This window comes from Hemiscyllium ocellatum, chromosome 1, assembly GCF_020745735.1.
Source record: "Hemiscyllium ocellatum isolate sHemOce1 chromosome 1, sHemOce1.pat.X.cur, whole genome shotgun sequence".
Taxonomy (NCBI): Eukaryota; Metazoa; Chordata; class Chondrichthyes; order Orectolobiformes; family Hemiscylliidae; genus Hemiscyllium; species Hemiscyllium ocellatum.
In genome coordinates this window covers 91,418,982-91,438,677 of record NC_083401.1, presented here as the reverse complement: position 1 = coordinate 91,438,677, position 19,696 = coordinate 91,418,982, and the positions used below count along the sequence as shown (strand labels likewise).

Sequence of the window (19,696 nt, the reverse complement as noted above, 5' to 3'; positions counted from 1 at the left end):
CAGGCAGCCTGAGAGATGCAAAGATGTTCAACATTGATGCTCCAATATATTACTTTTAACAAGTGAAAAATTAAGTGCTGCAGATGCTTAATATCTAATTCTGTGATTTGCTGAGGACACTAGAATACAACTACTTTCCTGTGAAGACAAAGAAATCTTGCGCCAGACCATATTTGTTCTGGTTTATGGTTTGTTTGTTCCAGATCTAAAGTTCTGTATTGTGGTCTTTTCTTTAAAAACTTGCATGGAATGTAAATAAATGTGTACCTGGGATGAAAGATTTGTAACTTCTCCAAAACAGGTTTTTTAAACACTTTTTTTTATTTTTCTGCATTTAATTGACCAGGTAGACTGAATCCAAATGCATTAACAAACAGGAAAGTTGTGAAGCTTTTGTGCATCTTAATATTCTCCCATCTTATTTTCCCATATTATTGTACAGCTCTCATTTACTAGAAAGTGCTTACAATTATATGATAGCTGCACACCTTCTTGTTTGTTATTGCCAGCTGACATAGGTATTCCTATTAGATACAATGTATACTGTACATATATTTTTGAAAATTTTAGTTAATTTTTATACAAAATGTTACAAATTTACATGAGTGACTAAAAAAGTTAATATATACATAGATTAGTTACTTTTATTAAGTAGCATAAATAATGAACTAAAACGTTTGCTCAACAACCTATTCTAACACAATTCAGTTCTGTTGAATATGCTTATATACGTTTATTTATCAGGGTAACAAACAAATGACAAGAACACGTACAGGAACATTACTGACTGTTTATAAAATGCTCACTTTCCAGGTCCTTTCTTTAGACGGTAATTCATTGTTGGAATAACATTCAATGACATCCACTGGTTCCTTTCAACCCTGAACCTATTGTAGTTTGTGGAATTAGTGGGAGTGCACTTTACTTACATGGGTCAAGCAGGCAAATGTACTTACCTGTCCCATGCTAGCACCGTTTCCTCTCTATGGAGAATGGTTAGAGGTGTGGGAACAAATTGCAAAGCCCTCACTACTTTCTTCCATTCCTGGCCAATCCTGATCAATCTCTCCCTAAGCCTGCTGTATAAGTTAGATTGACCCAGGACGTCTTCCATCTGGTGGAGTCCACTTGCACCTTTCTGGAGTCTACTTCCTTTTCCCATCATTGTACCCACCTTCAATGTAAGCTTAGTGCCCTGCAGTTTGAATTCCCAGTGAAGAAAATCTCTGCTCCCTGCTTGCCCACCACCATTAGCCCTCCCTCCAGTGATATTTGTTTCTGCCTGTCACAACAGTGTTTGAAAAATCTGGAAATAGTGAAGTCCTACTGTAATATAGAATCCCTACATTGCAGAAAGAGGCCTTTTGGGCCATCAAATCTGCCTCAATGCTCCAAAAAGCACCCAGCCCAACTATTCTCTCACCCCACTCCTGTAATCCTGCATTTCCCATGCCTGCCTATCTCCGGATATAACGGGGGCAATTTAGCTTGGCCAATTCACTGAATCTGCACATCTTTGGACTGTGGGAGGAAACCAGAGCACCCAGCAGAAACCTACACAGACATAGGGAGAACGTGCAAACTCTATACAGATAGAGTCACCCAAGGCTGGGGTCGAAGCCAGGTCTCTGATGTGAACCAATGATCCACCGTATAGTCCTAGTATTTTCCCTGTTATATTCCGATAGTTTCAGTCATCATAGCAGGAGACCAGTGAAGCCATAATGGATTATCAGTATCTTTAAGAAAAGGCCCACTCATTTCAATTTATTTCACCCTGAAATGTATATATGCATAGTCACAAAGTCAAGTACCAAACACAGTAATAAACTTATGGAATTAAATATCAAGTTTGAAAAGTTGTGCTGCGTAGGTTCTGAATGGAACTTGTTTCTCAATGTGCAATGCAATATTTTTTTTAAAAGATAGTATTTAAGATGGGCAACATATGTTTTAAGAGTTAGTTTGATGATACGGATGTTTTGTGATTAGTAGATTCCAAAGTCCAGCTGAATTTATCATTAATGGTATCAGCATTTTATGGTATAGAAACTGCATGCAAAACTAATGTTTCATTGGTTAAATTGACCATATTGTAACTTCATGTTCAAATTTAGCTAGACCCTTTTTTAATTTTGGATGTTCCATTTTACTGAATTATATCATGCCTCCCAGATTAGCTCTGAAACCGATTGATCATTTAAAACAGAAAATCAGTCCCTGGTGTACTGTCTACATAGATCCAAATTGGTACCTAATTGAAACAGTTTAATGAACTGACCTTGCAAGATTGGGTTCAGCACATACATTTCATTGTAAGCCTGCCTGAATCACGTCTGTATGTCTCAGGCTCCTTATAAATTGCCACTATACCGTAATTCCAGGCTAATGAGGCATAACCAAGCCATTATCACCTCACCCACTAAAAGTATTAAAGTTTTGATAAGTTCATAATGAATTTTGAGCAAAACATTGGGCTGGATATGAACTTGAAGATAAGAAAGAAGATTGTTCTGAAGCTGGGTGGAGCAAATGAACAGGACTGAGCAGGTAAGTGGAAAGTCACTTAACTACTGCATCCAGCATTCCAGTTGGAATTCCAGCATTCTCTCAAAATGACAGATTTCTTCAAGGTCTGGAGAATTGCCCCAGTCAGGATTAAAAGTAAATTGTTTGTAAATATGGAGGCATGCAGCCTTATCATGAAGTTTAATTTGCTAATCTGTCTCCTGGGAGTGTACTAATTGCCTCCACATCACTCTAGCTATCCTGCTTCCACTGGAACAGGATGTGCCAGGTTTTAGACGAGCTTCTGATTTTAACATTTAGTTTTAAAGTCCCACCTGGCCCAAACCAACTTGATTTAGCGAAATTAAAATTTCCTCCGTTGTTTTTAGATCAGAGTCTCAAAGGGAAGTGAATGAGAATGGTACACAAGTTCAGACTGAAACTAAGTTTGAGTTTTATCTGTGCTTAATCATGTGTATTAGAATTATTAACTTAAAGAATTCTTAAATTGCTATTTGTGAACTGTTTTACATCTTTTTCTTTTCACCATTATCAGCACGGAGGAATAAACATTCCCATTTTTAGGAATGCACTAAGTCAGTCTTATGAAAAAGTACTTATCAAAATCCATTGGCTTATCTATCCTTCATTTAGCCCATTGTAGAAGAACATTACCACGAATGTAAAACATTTTAAATGCTTACCAATGACCACTGGATGTCAGCCTCTCTGCAAGCAGTCTGTAGAATCCTACCTTACACCTAGCTGACCATGGGTCGGTTGATTCCCAGCACCAAGTTATTTTGAAGGCAGCTGCTTTTTCTGGAAGAAACTGTAGCCAAATCTGTTTTATGTTTTTCCTCTGGAGGTTAAAAATAATTTAACTGACAACTTTTCAAACTTTTTTTTAATTCATAAGGGTACGATAAGTTTGACAAGTGGGCTAATAACCCTTAGCTACAGTTAACAAGACATACAGCTCCTTTCTTATAAGTAGAAAAGTGTTTTAATTTTACATAAAGCAAGAGACATAAGGTACAAAAGCACAGCTTTTGTCATTTTGGCAATATTGCAATTTTACAAACATTTGCATAGAATGTGTAAGAAAATAGTTTCCTTTATCATTCAGATTAAATTTCTCATATGTAAAGAAAATGTACTTTAATGAGATCAGTAAAGAAAGCAAGGAAAATGGCTAGCAGGCCTGGTGTAACACATAAAAGATTACCTGTGATGTCCTTTCGGGATGAGCGTACATCCAAGTTTGAAATTAAGTGGTTCACTTGAACCAGGCCAAACCAAACTTTGCTCAGTTCGGGAGCACTACATTGTTCAATTCATCAGGGAGAAATTAACACATTAAACATCTGAAATTTGGTCTTGATTGGGGCTGGCCCTGCATATACTGGCCAGATTTTTGACCAGATAATATCTCATGCCTGTTTTTATTTGCTCAATCTATGAAGTGGATGTTTGCTCATCCCTCTAACAAGTCCTTAAGAATCTCTAGATGCTGACTTGGTCTTTAGTAGCAGCTGCATTGTGCAGGTTGGAATTTACATCACATGGACAATTCTTTGGTTTATACCACATCTCACACACACACAAAAAAACACAGTAATAGAAAACCATCATTAATGAGAGGTTCTGAAGAGTTTTTGAGGTGGTATGATTTCTTTGAAAAATGGGTTAAGAATGAACAATTGGTCCATTCCTTTCCAAATGAAGGACATGCAAATACCAAATGATATTTAAAGGCTCAATCAAAGCAACTTAGGAATTATTTAAACTCCAGTTTATTATATGGTAAAACCAAAGCACATTTAGATGTTGAAAGGGGAAATAAAGTTTTGGGGAATTACTTATTATTGTATTTGTGATATTAAATATTCAATTCTCTCATAATCAGGTCCTGCTAACAATAAAAAAAACTATGTGCTTTACTTAGATTAGCAAAGGCACCTGTGTATTTCTCCCTCTTTCTGGTAAGGGTTAGTATCTAGAGTCTCCGAGTAGAGGCATATCTCCTCAGCGACAGTTTACACACCGACTGGTCCATTTCCCATTTGAAGTGGAGCCACATTTTCCTCTCGTGTGGCGGCAGTCTTTGTATCGTCATTGTAGTTCCTGATTCAACAGGAGAGTCAAAACAGATGCCAAAGGGATAGTACCAAAAGGCTTTTACGGTGGTAGATTCATCAGTGCGTCCACGGGCTTAAATCCGCAAACAGATGTTGCTGTTCGACTGGCAGGTGGATCCCGACGCTGCTGGAGATAAAAACAGTTTGCCATTGGGACACACGCACACCTCATAGACAGTCTGCCGGAGGTTCAAAGGACTGGCTGAGGGCGAAGAGCTGAAGCCCTGGGGGATGTTTCCCAAACGGATTGTTTTTGCATTTAAAAATATCTGAAGGGAAGAAATGAAAAGAGAAGCCTCACTTATTATTTTCAGCATTCGATACTGGCAAGGTTAAAATAGACTGGAGACATCAATTGAACAAGATGAAAATTTCGCTCCGTTTATTAAGAAGGCAGCACCAGTTTAGAATTACTAATAATTGTGTACAAAATATTTGAAGATTCCGGTGTTACAAAAGATGTTCCAAAAGACGAGAGATTCTCAAATGACCTGGAGACGACGAAGTTAATTTAGTGTTTGTATAATTTTAGGGAGGCTGTGTTATTTAAACAGATTTCAATGACTCTGTTAGATTTTATCGTCTCCAAACCTGCAAATTTAAAGTTATTGAGACCCAATGGGACGATCTCTATGCAGCTTGGCTGCTAATGGGCTTTACATTTGCTCAGTTCCAACCCAAGTGGTCCTCATAATGCTGAGATGGGATGAAAACTCCGTCCAACCAAAAGATTGACATCCTGTCACACAATGCAGGGTTAGGAAAGAAATACCAGCACTGAAAGTTTCCCTAACTTTGGACTGTCTCAATGTGAGTTGAATTAAAATTTTATTCAGTGATCTGGAGCAATCGTTCCCCGGGCCCTGGCCAAGCTAGACACATTAAAATTGTAGATTAATTCTAAGAATGTCGATTCCAAAGAGTGTTTAGACAGATTGGGCTTCAAAAGGATTAAGGGACTATGGTTATCGCTATAACAATTATCATTGTTACAGTTACTCCACAAAAATAAGTTGCTCGAGGATTAACAGGTTGCAGGTGCAAGATAACTAACAGTCACAGGTTTCTTGCGATTTATAAAACTAACAAAAGGGAAGAACAGAGATTTGAAGTAGTGCACATTTTTATCCCTTGTCCATCCTCTACCCTGGGGGCATGTGATCTAAAACCACTTATTATTTGCTAAAATATAATCACATGTAATCCCATCCTGGTGCTTTCTGGTGTTAAGTTTTGGTAGATTGCAATTCAACATTCAATTTTCTACATTCTAGTCTTAGGTTTTCTCCTAAGGAATTAATGAAAAGCATGCCTTTGAACCCAGATTCTATTTATAAATTAGAACTCTTGTTATCTTTAAGGTCTGTGGGTAAGCCACCAACAAAAGTAACAGATAATGTTTGTGCTAAGATGGAAAGGGCAAGTGTTGTGTGTTTGGGTTAGGCCCAAAGCGATGGCTGGACGTATGTGTGCCATTGTGACTGGATGAATTTTGTAATACTTCTGGTTTGGGGGGTTTACCTATTGGGTTTGGCTTCCATTCCATGAAGAAGATCTGTAGATAACACCAGGCAGGTGAATGAGTACATCTGAACAGGCAGTGTGGAGAATGATTCATATTATTCTCAGTTGTACTGAATAAACTACTTCTTAAATATTGTAATGTATTAATTCTTTCTTATGCTAAATAAAGTCAAAAAACTGCAATCAATATGGTATCTAAGGCAAACTGTTGAAAGGTAGTCTAAAGAAAATAATTTCCCCCATTATGCTGAAAAGGTCTTTTATAGAATGTTCAAACTACAGGCGAAAGAATACTTTGCACTATCTTATACATAAGTAGATTATCACTTCTAGTCTTCCAAAGCACCATAGTGAAATAATTATTTGCTAGCCCTCTTCAAGTTAGATAACCCTCAATTCTGAATGTATTATTTCTTTGACCATTGTATTTATCATGTTCTCATGATCAACCAAGTAATGATCACATCTCCAATGTGATCTCATGAAAATATGGTTGTCAAAGAAGCTACAGTTTTCATTGGGTTGATATTCCTGTAGCTCCAATCCACCAGTGCAATTTTAGTGCAGCCTACCTGTTATCCAGACACAGTGATGCAGACCCCATTTTAAATCAGACAGGCTCATTCAACTCTGTGGTTTGGATGGGTCACTTTTAATTTCAGACTTCTAGCATCCAGTGTTTTGTTTACCTTAAGCAGATGCCAAAGCAAAACTAATCTGCCGCAGGATTGAAATCTAGGTATGACAGAGGTTTCATGCCTTTCATACTAACTCACAGCTGAGCCCAGGAATAGTTTGCTGGATAGACTTCTCACAGCAACCCAGGAGTTCCCATCTGTCTGCTGCTTTGGGACAGGCAAAATGTCTACCCAGTCTTCCATACCAGAAAAGGACTGAAACTCTTAAAAGGGGGTTATGTTGCAGTGGAATTCAGTTAAATTAATATTGTAGGCAGATGTGTCCATTCATGTTTTGAGTATTTCATGTTGGTGCTGCATGGGCTGTAGCACATGCAAAGTCAAAGATGGTTGATGTTAGGGAGGTCTTTGGGATGGAGAATCTTGGGCTGGAAGCTCAGCTGAATACCTAGCATAGACCATAGTCAACAATCTGAATTAGCACGAGGCAGTGGTTAGGAGGAGGGTTATGTCAGTGGTTAGGATGCAGCACTTGTGGCAGGGACCAATGCCTGTCTTCTTCAAAAGCATTTACTGGTAACTTATCAGCTTTTTGTTCTTTCAGTATAAACTCGATTTTGACCTGAATCATAGATTTTAACTGGCACTTCCTCCCATTTTCCCATAGTCTTGGAAGCTTTGCATCAAGTGCACAACAGGACTAACCACAATTCTACATGGAGTATTCAAAAACTGATGATCCTGTTAAATGATCATACTGGGCACTAATCAAACCTCCCTACTCTGATCTGGCAAATCTTAACCCACATGATTATATAAACTGACTTGAACGATTGACTAAAAATATTTTAAAAGAACATAAGCTTTGTAATATCTATTATAATCAACCTGGTTAGACATGCTGTAAGGGTCCTCCAGGATGGGTGGGACTTGAATGCATTCTTTCAGACTCAGGAAGTAGAGACAGCACCACTGCACTACAAGACACACACAAGATTTGCTTTTGTCACAGCTTTGTTACTGACCCAGTATAATTATAAATAAGACCTTATTATCTGTAGCTGTGCTCTTCAGTTACTCAGTAGTCTGAATTATTGCTGAAAATGATCCTGATCTAATCATTTTAATGGAAGATTGACAGTCATGGCTGTGAAACACAATGAAAGCATGCAACAGAAGGACTACAAACAAGTCATTCAACCACAGATGATATCCATAAATCATTAAAGTTTCTGTTTGTGGTTGATTACTTGATTTAATTAAATGAGAGTCTATTATTTACATCCAATCAACAAATCTTTGCCAATTTACACATGACTCATAAAGCTTTTGTAAATTAGATATGGAACTGAAGCAGAGGTCCCTGCTTCTGCCCTCCTGTAAAAACTACAGCATTATTCAACAGTAGACATAGTGGTATAGAATAACCAATCCCATTGTTCAATCAACAGAAATTTAAAACACTTCTTCTGCTCTCATGCTGCTGCCAATTTCTAGAAAAAAACAGCACCATTTTATCACAAAATCAAGAAATCTATAGTGATATTTTAGCACTAACAGTAAGAAATAAAGGGTATAAAATATCAAAATTTATAAAAGACTACTGATTTTCAGGGCATGTTTTCTACTCTCTGACACTGTCAAAGTTAACATGTTTAGCAAGAGGGTAGCTGAACTTCATAGCAGGTCAGGCAGCATCCAAGGAGCAGGAGAATCAATGTTTCAGGCTGGAACCCTTCATCAGGAATGGAGAGGACTTGGGGAGTACAATGAGAGAGGGACTCACTGAGATCTTTGTAGAGAGAGGAGGAGAACTTCTTCAAGGTAGGCATCCTTGGAAGATGCTTTGCAGTCAGGTTGAAATCAACTAGGAGAAAGTGAGGCCTCCAGATGCCGAAGATCAGAGTCGAGAGTGTTTTGCTGGAAAAGCACAGCAAGTCGGCAGCCTCCAAGAAGCAGGAGAATCAACGTTCGGGGCCGGAGCCCTTCATCAGGAATCCCTCACAGCACAAGGGTCTAGCGCCAACCCCATCCTTGGGCAACTGTGAGTGGAATTAGTACATTCTCACCATGTTTGCACGGGTTTCCTCCCACAGTCCAAAGATGTGCAGGTTGGGTGGATAGGCAATGTTAAATTGCCTGCTGTGTCCAGGGAAATGCAGGCAAGGTGGCTCAGCCATGAGAAATACACAGATACAGGGAATAGGGTAGGGGGTTGGGTCTGGGTGGGCTGCTGTTCGGACGATCGGTGTGAATTCGATGGGTCAAATGGCCTACTTTCACACTGTAGGGTTTCTATAATTCTATTCACAACCCTTTTATTATATCTCAGATCTCAGTCTCAGATTCAAATTTAACAAATGACACAGCATTTATTACAATAGCATCCACAACATGTTTTCCTATGTAGTAGGTTCTCAGCATTTGCATTTTTAAGGTTGTGATTCCACTTTTATTTGCAAGTAATTTAATATCTCAATGATGTCACATCTGCTGGCTCCCAATTATCTGAGCATTGCTTCGAAGACAGGTTTAAAACTATTCTCTCTCCTTTATAAACTCCCTCTGCATCATAAGCAGTGTCCCTTGCTTTCACACTTTGCAAACTCACTCTGTCTCCTCTACACACCCCATGCAATCAGCTTCTCACAACACGATATTGAGTACAGGAGTTGGGATGTTATGTTGCAGCTGTACAGAATATTGGTAAGGGCTACAGTTCTGGTTATACTTCTTTAGGAAGGATGTTGTTAAACTTGAGGGTGCAGGGTTGGAGGGTTTGAGCTATAGGGAGAGGCTGAATAGCCAGGGACCTTTCTTCCTTGGAGTGTCTGAGACTGAAGAGTGACTTATAGAGGTTTATAAAATCATGAGGGCGTGAATAGATTGAATAATCAAAAAGTGGAGGAGTCCAAAACTAGAGGAAATAGGTTAAAGGTGAAAGGGGAACGATTTAAAAAAGACCTGAAGGGTAATCTTTTCATGCAGAGGGTGGTACGTGTATGGGATGAACTGCCAGAGGAAGTGGTGGAGGCTGGTACAGTTACAATATTTGAAAGTCATCTGGATGAGTACATGAATAGGAAGGGTTTAGAGGGATATGGGCCAAATACTGGTAAATCAGACTTCAAAAGATCACTACAGTCTCCCGGTTTCCCTTCACTGTTTCTTGCAGGCTTTCTGTCACTCCATCACAACTGCAACCTTAATTAGTGTTCCCCACTGTACCCCACCTTTATAGTCACCTTCTTCTCTCCAAGAATCATCTCCCCACCCACACCCAGACCTTGCAGTCAGTTGCCTTGGTGAGAAGGTATCTGCCTCCCTGCTGATCTCAGGCCTCGATAAAGGGCAGCTCCCATTCTCCCAGGACCTGGCTATTGGCAGTGAGTACGGGAGAGTGCCACTCTGACCTGGGGATCAGCTCCCCTCTGATTTGGTGGAACACACTTAATAGGCTGAAGGGCCTTTCAGTTGTGTATAATTCAATAATTCCAATTCCTCCCATTCTGTTTATAGGGGTGGCTTTTCTCTGAGTGAGCTCAATTGAGTGAATGATCCAGTGCAAGTTTGTTAGTTTCGGGGGCAGATTCACTCTTAGTGAATTATTTTGAGCCCTGTTTCTCATTTTCTGAGCTCTTCCTCTCACCTGAACCCTCTGAAGTGGGAATATTCTGCCATGAATGGCTTTGCAGGAAGCTGGTGGTGCTCCATTTCTTTTCAAGGCTGATCAGAAAATCCCAAAATCAGCTGGGATTAACCATTGCTTCATCCCTATGCTTTACCAATGGATTGGCTTTGACTCTTAACGTTAGGTCGTGACAACACAACAGAAGGCAATTTGGCCAACTGAATCTGCAATAGCTCCTTCGTTTAGTCTCCCTCCTGTTACCTGTAGCCTGTACCTATTTCTCTTCAGATAATTATTTAATTGTCTCTTGAAAGCATTGATTGAATCATCCACCATCTCTCTGTCAGGCAAAGCACTCCAGAGCCTAATCACTCGCTGCAGAAACAATGATTTCCTTTTCTCATTGTTGTTTTTTGTTTGCTAATCACCTTAAATCAGTGTCCTCCAGTTCAGGATTCCACCACCAAAAGGAACAGTTCCACCCTAAGTACTCTTTCTGGACCCCTCTTAATTATAAGCACCTCTGGCAGAGTGTTTCTCAATATTCTCTTCAAAAAGAATGACTCCAGTTTCTGCAATCCTTGCATGCAACCAAGGTTTCTCATCTATTGTTCAGAATGTTGCATGGAATCCCTAATCAAATTTAGGGCCATCATGAATATGTTTGAAAATAAATGTATTCTATCAATTAATCACACTCAAGCTGTGTGATTATCCAAAATCTCAATTAAAAAGAGCTCTTCATCTTTCACAATAATCCGACATGTCACAGCTCAAAGTTGGTGTCGTCATTGATAGTTTTGGTCATCATGCAATTAAAAAGTGAGCTTTTAAAATTAGACTGACCCTCTTAAATTGGTAGAATATTATTTGATGGCATACGGTGTTTTCCTACCAATATCACCAACTGTACTTACAAAGTGCAGATCATCAAGGATCCAGCTTACCTTTAATAATTTTGGAAAAGGCATATACTTTGGAATTTAAAGTCCATGAAAGGCAGCAGTCACAGCTACCAAATGTCGTGAAATCACCAAAAATTAGCTTTCTAATCATAATCTACTAACATAGCACTTTTTTTTTTTGAAAATTCCTTTAAGGTATTTTAATCATATATGTTCTTAATTTCTTAAAACACTTTGCTCAAGGAGACATTAAGGGACACTGCCCACAGCAATTTCCTAAAACAGATCAGTTCACAAGCCATTTGTAGTTCCACCTATTTTGGAAAGGGCACCAGTTAATTTTGAAGGAATTCTGACCTGTATTTTGTTTCCAATTACAAAACAAAACTAAAAGGTGATTGAACAGTTCTGCCTTCAACATGCAATTCAAAGCGTGAGTATACCACTGTGGTTGCATTATTTCCTGATAGCTCATGTTGAAATCCATATCGGTAGTTAAGTAGAATGTTGGAGCTTACAAGTCTGCAATTCCTGCCAATAATCTTTCTTTAATATTATTCTAATCATGTGTTCTAGGATTTTTTTGAATACAGGAAATTGATATCTACATACAGTTCTATTATATTAAGATGAGGGCAAATGGGCTGAGACCATGTTATTTCATTTTTATTTCCCTCAGTGCAATATTCTGAGATTCTCCTATAATTCAACCTGTACATAGGTTAGATAGGGACCCAACATTGCTATGATAAAGAGGGGGGATGGGATATTTCCTGTAATGTCTCATTATGCCTCACTTGTCCAGCATCCCCTAGAAGGGTATACGTGTGGCAGGGATGCTGGATCTGGGAAGGAACTGGGGAAATCAGTGAAATGCACATGAACTATCTCCATCTCCAGAATGATCCTTGGAATTTTGGGTCTTTTAGTTTTTAAACAGAATTTCATTTCTTTGTTTATTTTTAAGAACATGACCTCAGCCAAGGGATCAGCCTATCACTATCGCTCCCCTAAAGCCAAGCAAAGGATCTGAAAATGTAGAAACGAGAAAGGACATAACAATTGGAGATCCGGGCAGTCTTTGAGAAATCCTCCCATTGACACTGAAAGAGCATGTTGATCAACTGTACGTAGACCATTGAATAATAACTTCAGTCTTTTTTTTAAAATCAAGCAGAAAAATATTTGTATTGCAATTTGACCCCAGGTCAATGACTCCCACAGCCTGGGAAAAACATGGGCAGGATTTTGATGTCATCAGAATGGAAATCATATGCATTTATCTTGTTGATCAGTGGGAGCTAACTTATAATTTACATCTGGAACTGTTCGGATATGACAGAGCCAGTTTTAACTAATCAACCACAATCTGCATCAAAAGTAAACAAACAAAGAAACAAACAAACAAACAGTCTCACAATCAAAATCAGAACTATTGAACATTACAATGCTACCTCAAAATTACATAAAATCTACAGTAGATATCTCTACTTAATTGTCTCTTTTCCCGAAAAAAAACGTTTCAATCTTCTGAGACTTTGTTGATTGTTCTGTTTGTTTAAGTTATGGTAGCAATTTTAGAAATCCTCACATAATTTCTTTCCAGAGAAAGAGGAGAAATTACTTGGCGTTGGTGATATGAAAGAGAGAGAGAATGAAAGAGAGAGAGAGAAAAATAGAGAGAGAGCGAGAAACACAGAAAGAAAATGTGAAAGAAAATGACAGGGAGAAATAATGACATTTTGGTACTAGAGTAGAAATATGCATCCCCAAGGTAAGGTTCTGGAGAGTAGGGTTCAAATCTCATGTTGCAGGTTATGGAACCTAAAATTGCTAGTCTCAATAATGGTGACCACGATACACACAGAACATAGAACATTACAGCGCAGTACAGGGCCTTCAGCCCTCGATGTTGCACTGACCTGTGAAACCAGTCTGAAGCCCATCTATCCTACACAATTCCATTATCATCCATATGTTTATCCAGTGACCATTTAAGTGCCTTCGGCGAGTCCCTCAGTCTCCAAGACAAAAGTTCCAGCCTATCCAGCCCTTCCTTATAACTCAAACTCTCCAATCCCAGCAACATGCTTGTAAAATTTCTGTGCCCTGTCTAGTTTAATAACATCCTTCCTACAGCAGAATTGAATACTTTCATAGTTTTACAACAATCATTATCAGGTGCACTAATGTTCTTTTAGAGATGTCAACCTATTACCCTTGCCTGGTCTTATCATCTATTTATCACTCCAGACCTACAGTAATGTTGTTGACTTTAACTGACTTTTGAAATGGCTTAGAAAGCCTCTCAAAAGCTACTTGGGATGGGCAACTAGTGCTGGCCTTGTTTGCAACAGCAACATGACACGAAAGTTTTAGGTCTTTTTGTTGTATTCTACGTGCCTAACTCTTAACCGCACTTCAGAGACCTAGCAAAGCATTCAGCTCAAGGGTAAATGTAGCAACAAATGTTGGCCTTTCCAGCAACAACCGCATCCTGTGAAAGAATAAAGAATAAAAAAAAAACCCGCTTTATAAATTTAACATTAGCTGCTTACTTTTGTATTCTAATTCTTAAGAACAAAGCCACTGTATTTTGTTTACAATCTGTTGTGTCCAAATCAGGGACAATATAACACCTTGATATAAGAGGATAGTTGTGTGACAGATTTACAAGTGCGAATCTGCATCAGGCAAGTTTACCTCCCCATCTGTGGATTGGAGCTGTAATTCTCTTCGACAGGTTGCCTTGAGGTCTCCTTCAGCTGCAGTAATGTGCACTCCCTTTGGGGCTTCCATTGTCAGAGTCCTAGTCGGAGATTCCAGCCTGTAAATTTCATTTGAAAATCAAACTCATGATGACCAAAATGCCTTCTAATATCAATACAGTTCAGGAGCACCTCACGACTGTGATAAATGAACTGTCAAATTACACCATCGATTTGTTAGGCTATTGACAAAAAGAAATGGTGTTGCCCGAGTTCAGGATGCTGTGGGCATTTTAATCAAACAGTAAATCAAAACATCAGCAGGACTTATTTTGTGCAAGATTTCAGTACATTTCATACAAAATATAGTGTCTCAATAAACTTATTTTTGAAATTTGCATTCTGGGTATATCATGATGTTCCAAGAAACTGAAACAAAATAAACGACTGTTTGCTTGGAATCAGATCCAAGGCCTTCTCCATGTGTAACCCCACTCCATTTCAACGTCATCCACTTCAAGAACTCTGGAGATCACCAAGCCAAAGAGTTACATTCAATTTGAAACATTTAACTATGTTTTTCTCTCCTTTGATGCTGCTTTTGTCTTGAAAGAGCATTTGAAGTACTTCTCATTTCCAATTTGGGACAAAACGGTTTTGTGATGACAGCAAAAACAAAAGAGAATCAAAATTATTTCGGGGTAAGTGAGATATCCAAATCAATTGGCCAAGGAGAAATAAAATGGTTCAGAATCATGGCCAAGTCAATATCTAGCCTTAAGAACCATCCAGTTCTAGAATTTATGCTAATCCCAAGATGACTGCCTAATTATATTATCATTGGACTGTTCATCACACTATCCAGGGTAATGTTCTGATGAGCTGCAAATGTGTTGCTGGTCAAAGCACAGCAGGCCAGGCAGCATCTCAGGAATAGAGAATTCGACGTTTCGAGCATAAGCCCTTCATCAGGATTCCTGATGAAGGGCTTACGCTCGAAACGTCGAATTCTCTATTCCCGAGATGCTGCCTGGCCTGCTGTGCTTTGACCAGCAACACATTTGCAGCTGTGATCTCCAGCATCTGCAGACCTAATTTTTTACTTAATGTTCTGATGACCCAGGCTCAAATCCCACCATGGCAGATCCAATTTTAAAAAAAAAAGAATCTGGAATTAAGAGTCTAATGATGACCATGAATCCATTGTCAATTGTCAGAAACCCCCATCTGGCTCACTGATGCCCTTTCAGGAAGGAGCCTGTTGTCCTTGCCTGTTCTAATGTACATGTGACTCCAGATTCACAGCAATATGGTTGACTCTTAATTGTTCTTTGGACAATTAGCATTGGACAATAAATGTTAGCCTAACCACTGATGCTCTTATTTTGCAAAAAGAAAAAAATAGTGGCATCTCAAAATCGGACTTCCTTCCAATTATGTTGCTTGCTTAGCATGTAAGGTTTGTGTGGAGAAATATTGAGTACTAATAGCTTGTACTCATTCAGCTATCAAATTGTTGCTTCAACTACCCCTCAATTAAGTTAATGTGGCTTGAAAATTTTATTCTATAAATAATCAAAAGGTTTCATATTTACATTTTGGCTCCTTTTGTGTAAAGTGTCCTTTAAAATTGTTTTAAAACAACCTTGATAAAAATTGGCCTTTCACTGGTTTACATATTGAGGCTTGCATACTTTTTTGTCAAATTATTGTGTTTCCATTATTCCATTTACACAATTATTTCTAGATATTAATTTGAAGTAGCAATGTAAAACTGATATTTAAAATTATTAATTTGAGTTATGAAGGTCATGATTGATATTTGCATGCTGTTACGTTTTAAACTGCCAGTCATAATTTGAGAATTTGAACATTTATTGATGGATGTTCATATTCTATATTGTTTCTATAGAAAGGCACTGATTTTAGAAAGCAAATTCTGAAAAAAAAATGTATTCCAAAAAGAACTGGAATATATTAAGATCCAGCCTCAGGCTTTCTACAGATTTTACATGACATGTCATCAGTTCAACTGGCCTGTTGTCCTGGTTAGTTCCAATATTTAATGATGCAGCATATAGAATAGAATAGAAATTTATTGTGAAGTGTACTTTTACATCAAAAGGACAATGAAAAGTTTCATAAGTCAGCCTACCAGCACCTACATCATTGACAGTAGTCATACACAGCAAAAAAATAAATAAAATTAAGACAAAGTTCATCACAGCTCAGTTAACAGCTCCTGAGCTTTGGGAAAGCAGATTAAAGGAATGATGGAATACCCTGTAAGAATCTACAGGTAATTTATTTTGAATCTTTAGGAAAAAGTGTATAAGCATTCAGTGCCCCTCATTCAGATAGACTAACAACTTTTTCCTTCAAGAGTAGCAGCTGCACTACCTGCAGGAAGCCATGGAACAAGCTCAATAGATTCTTTTCATCAGGACTTTCTTGACTCACCATGTCAAATGCCAAGAATAACGAGCCGCAATATTGTGATACATGCTAGAAGGTTAGACCATAGATATTCTTGGATCTTTTACCACTTTAATAGAAAGACATTATAAAGCATGGGGCACATCAAATAATATTTGAAGTGCATGTAATTGTCTCTGAAAAAGAATGAATGGAATAGAAACATAGAAACAAGAAGCAGGAGTAGGCCACATAGCTCTTTGAGACCCCAGCTATGCCTTTCCAAAGGGGTAACCATGGGCAACCGTATGGGCCCCAGCTATGCAGAACAGTCCATCTTCCATAATTACACCGGCACCACTCTCCACCTCTTCCTCCACTACATTGATGACTGATTGGAGCCACCTTGTGCTCCCGTGAGGAGGTTGAGCAATTCATCACCTTCACCAACACATTCCACCCTGACCTTAAATTTACCTGGACCATCTTTGACACCTCCCTTCCCTTCCTGGACCTCTCCATCTCCATTAATGACGACCAACTTGACACCGACATTTTTTACAAACCCACTGACTCCCACAGCTACCTGGATTACACCTCTTCCCACCCTTCCTCCTGCAAAAATGCCATCCCATATTCCCAATTCCTCCACCACATCTGCTCCCAGGAGGACCAGAACACCCCAGATGGCCTCCTTCTTTAGAGACCGCAATTTCCCTTCCCACGTGGTTAAAGATGCCCTCCAATGCATCTTGTCCACATCCTGCACCTCCGCACTCAGACCCCACCCCTCCAATGGTAACAAGGACAGAATGCCCCATAAACCAAACCATCCGCTGACATTTCCGCCACCTCCAAACGGATCCCACCACCAGGGATATATTTCCCTCCCCACCCCTTTCCGCCTTCCGCAAAGACCGTTCCCTCCATGACTACCTGGTCAGGTCCACGCCCCCCCCCACAACCCACCATCCCGTCCTAGCACCTTCCCCTGCCACCGCAGGAATTGCAAAACCTGCGCCCACACCTCCTCCCTCACGTCCATCCAAGGCCCTAAAGGAGCCTTCCACATCCATCAAAGTCTTACCTGCACATCCACCAATATCATTTATTGTATCCGTTGCTCCCGATGCGGTCTCCTCTACATTGGGAGACTGGACACCTCCTAGCAGAGCGCTTTAGGGAACATCTCTGGGACTCCTGCACCAATCAACGACACCGCCCTGTGGCCCAACATTTCAACTCCCCCTCCCACTCTGCCGAGGACATTGAGGTCCTGGGCCTCCTTCACCACCCCTCCCTCACCACCCGACGCCTGGAGGAAGAACGCCTCAATCTTCTCCCTCGGAACACTTCAACCCCAGGGCATCAAAGTGGACTTCAACAGTTTCCTTATTTCCCCTTCCCCCACCTCACCCCAGTTCCAAACTTCCAGCTCAGCACTGTCCCCATGATTTGTCCTATCTGCCTATCTTCTTTTCCAAGGAGCTCCTCGGATGCTGCCTGAACCGCTGTGCCCTTCCAGCACCACTAATCCAGTATCTTCTTTTCCAACTATCCACTCCACCCTCCTCCCCGACCTATCACCTTCATCCCCTCCCCCACTCACCTATCGTACTCTATGCTACTTTCTCCCCAACCCCACCCTCCTCTCACTTATCTCTTCACCCTTCAGGCTCTCTGCCTGTATTCCTGATGAAGGGCTTTTGCCCGAAACATCAATTTTACTGCTCCTCAGATGCTGCCTGAACTGCTGTGTTTTTCCAGCACCACTCTAATCAAGACACATAGCTCTTTGAACCTACTGTGCATCCAATATGACATGGTTGATCCTTTATCTCAATGTCATATTCCCACTTTATCCCAAAACCCTTTATGCATTGAAGATCTAAAAATGTATCCACCTTTTCCTCAGGTGTGTTTAACCTAGTGTGGCAGGGGGCTGGAAACCTGAGCAGTAAGTCAGCAAGTAAAATGACCAAGTTTGAAAAACAGGTGTCATGTGTTGGCACAGGCCTCATGGTTCAAAGACCACTGGACAGGAGGAACACTTCCTTTTTTGTTTTTAACATGTGCAGTAACTTTTCCTAGACATCCTTCTGTGGTACAGAGTTCCACAAATTCACTATCATTTGAGTGAAGAAACATTTCTTCATCTCAGTATTAAATGGTTAATCCAAATCCATGGAAGCATGCTCCCTGCATCCATCTGTCCAACAGTGTTAACATTTTATTTGTTTCAATCAAATCCCCTCTTATATTTTTAACACCCATTCAAATCAATCTCTCCTCATTGGATAGTCCTGCCATCTCTGTGATGAAGGGTCCTGCCTGAAGTGTCGACCCTCCTGCTCCTTGGATGCTATCTGACCTGCTTTTCCTGTGCCACCCTTATTGATCCCTGTCTCAGCCTCTACTGCACTCCTTTTATGGCAAGTATGTCTTTTCTTTGGTCAGGAGACCAAAATTGCACATGATACTCCAGATGTAATCTCACTAAGGTCCTGCATAACTGCAGTCAGACATCCCTACTTATGAACATTGCAATCCTTTTTGCAATGAAGGTCAAAATACCATCTGCCTTCCTAATTGCTTGCTCCATCTGCTTGTCCTCTTTCATTGGCTGGTGTAGAACAACACTCTGTGCGTCTGAACTTAACAATATACCATCGTTTGATTTATACTCTTCCTTCATTTTTTCTCTCCAAAGTGTATATGTTCACGTTTACCACTTTGTAATGCATTTGCCATATATTTGCTCACTCATGCAACTCATCTAAATTACCCCAGAGCTTCCATGCAACCTCCTCATAATCCACAATGCTGCCTAAATGTTGTGTCACCAGCAGACTTGGAAATGTTGCATTTTGTTCCCTCATCCAAGTCATTTATACACATCATGACTAGGTGGGGCCCCAAGAACTAATCCTTGTTCTACCCGCTAGTCACTGCCTGCCATTTAGAACCAAACTATTCTGTCCACTGTTTCCTGTCTGCCAACCTATTCTCAATCCATTCAATGTATTAATACTACGACCCTGTGTTTTAATTTTGGCCACTAACCACTCATGAAAAATCTCGTCAAATACCTTCTGAAAATCCAAACGCACCACATCCTCTAGTTCTCTTATCTATCCTACTAGTTACATCGTTAATCAACTCCAGTGGATTTGTTAAATATGATTTACATTTCATTGACCCATGCTGGCTTTCAGCAGTCGTATTA

At 39.7% G+C, this 19,696-nt stretch overlaps 1 protein-coding gene across 1 annotated transcript in view; it reads right to left on the bottom strand.

Moving 5' to 3' along the window:
• Positions 1-4,723: 4,723 nt before the first annotated feature.
• LOC132815088 (zeta-sarcoglycan) overlaps positions 4,724-19,696 on the bottom strand; it is a 461,412-nt gene continuing 446,439 nt past the window's right edge. The window contains exons 7-8 of the mRNA XM_060823874.1: positions 14,051-14,174; positions 4,724-4,918 (exon numbers count right to left, since the gene is read on the bottom strand). Of these exons, the coding sequence (XP_060679857.1) occupies positions 4,724-4,918; positions 14,051-14,174 (319 nt within the window). The remainder of the gene's footprint in view (positions 4,919-14,050; positions 14,175-19,696) is intronic.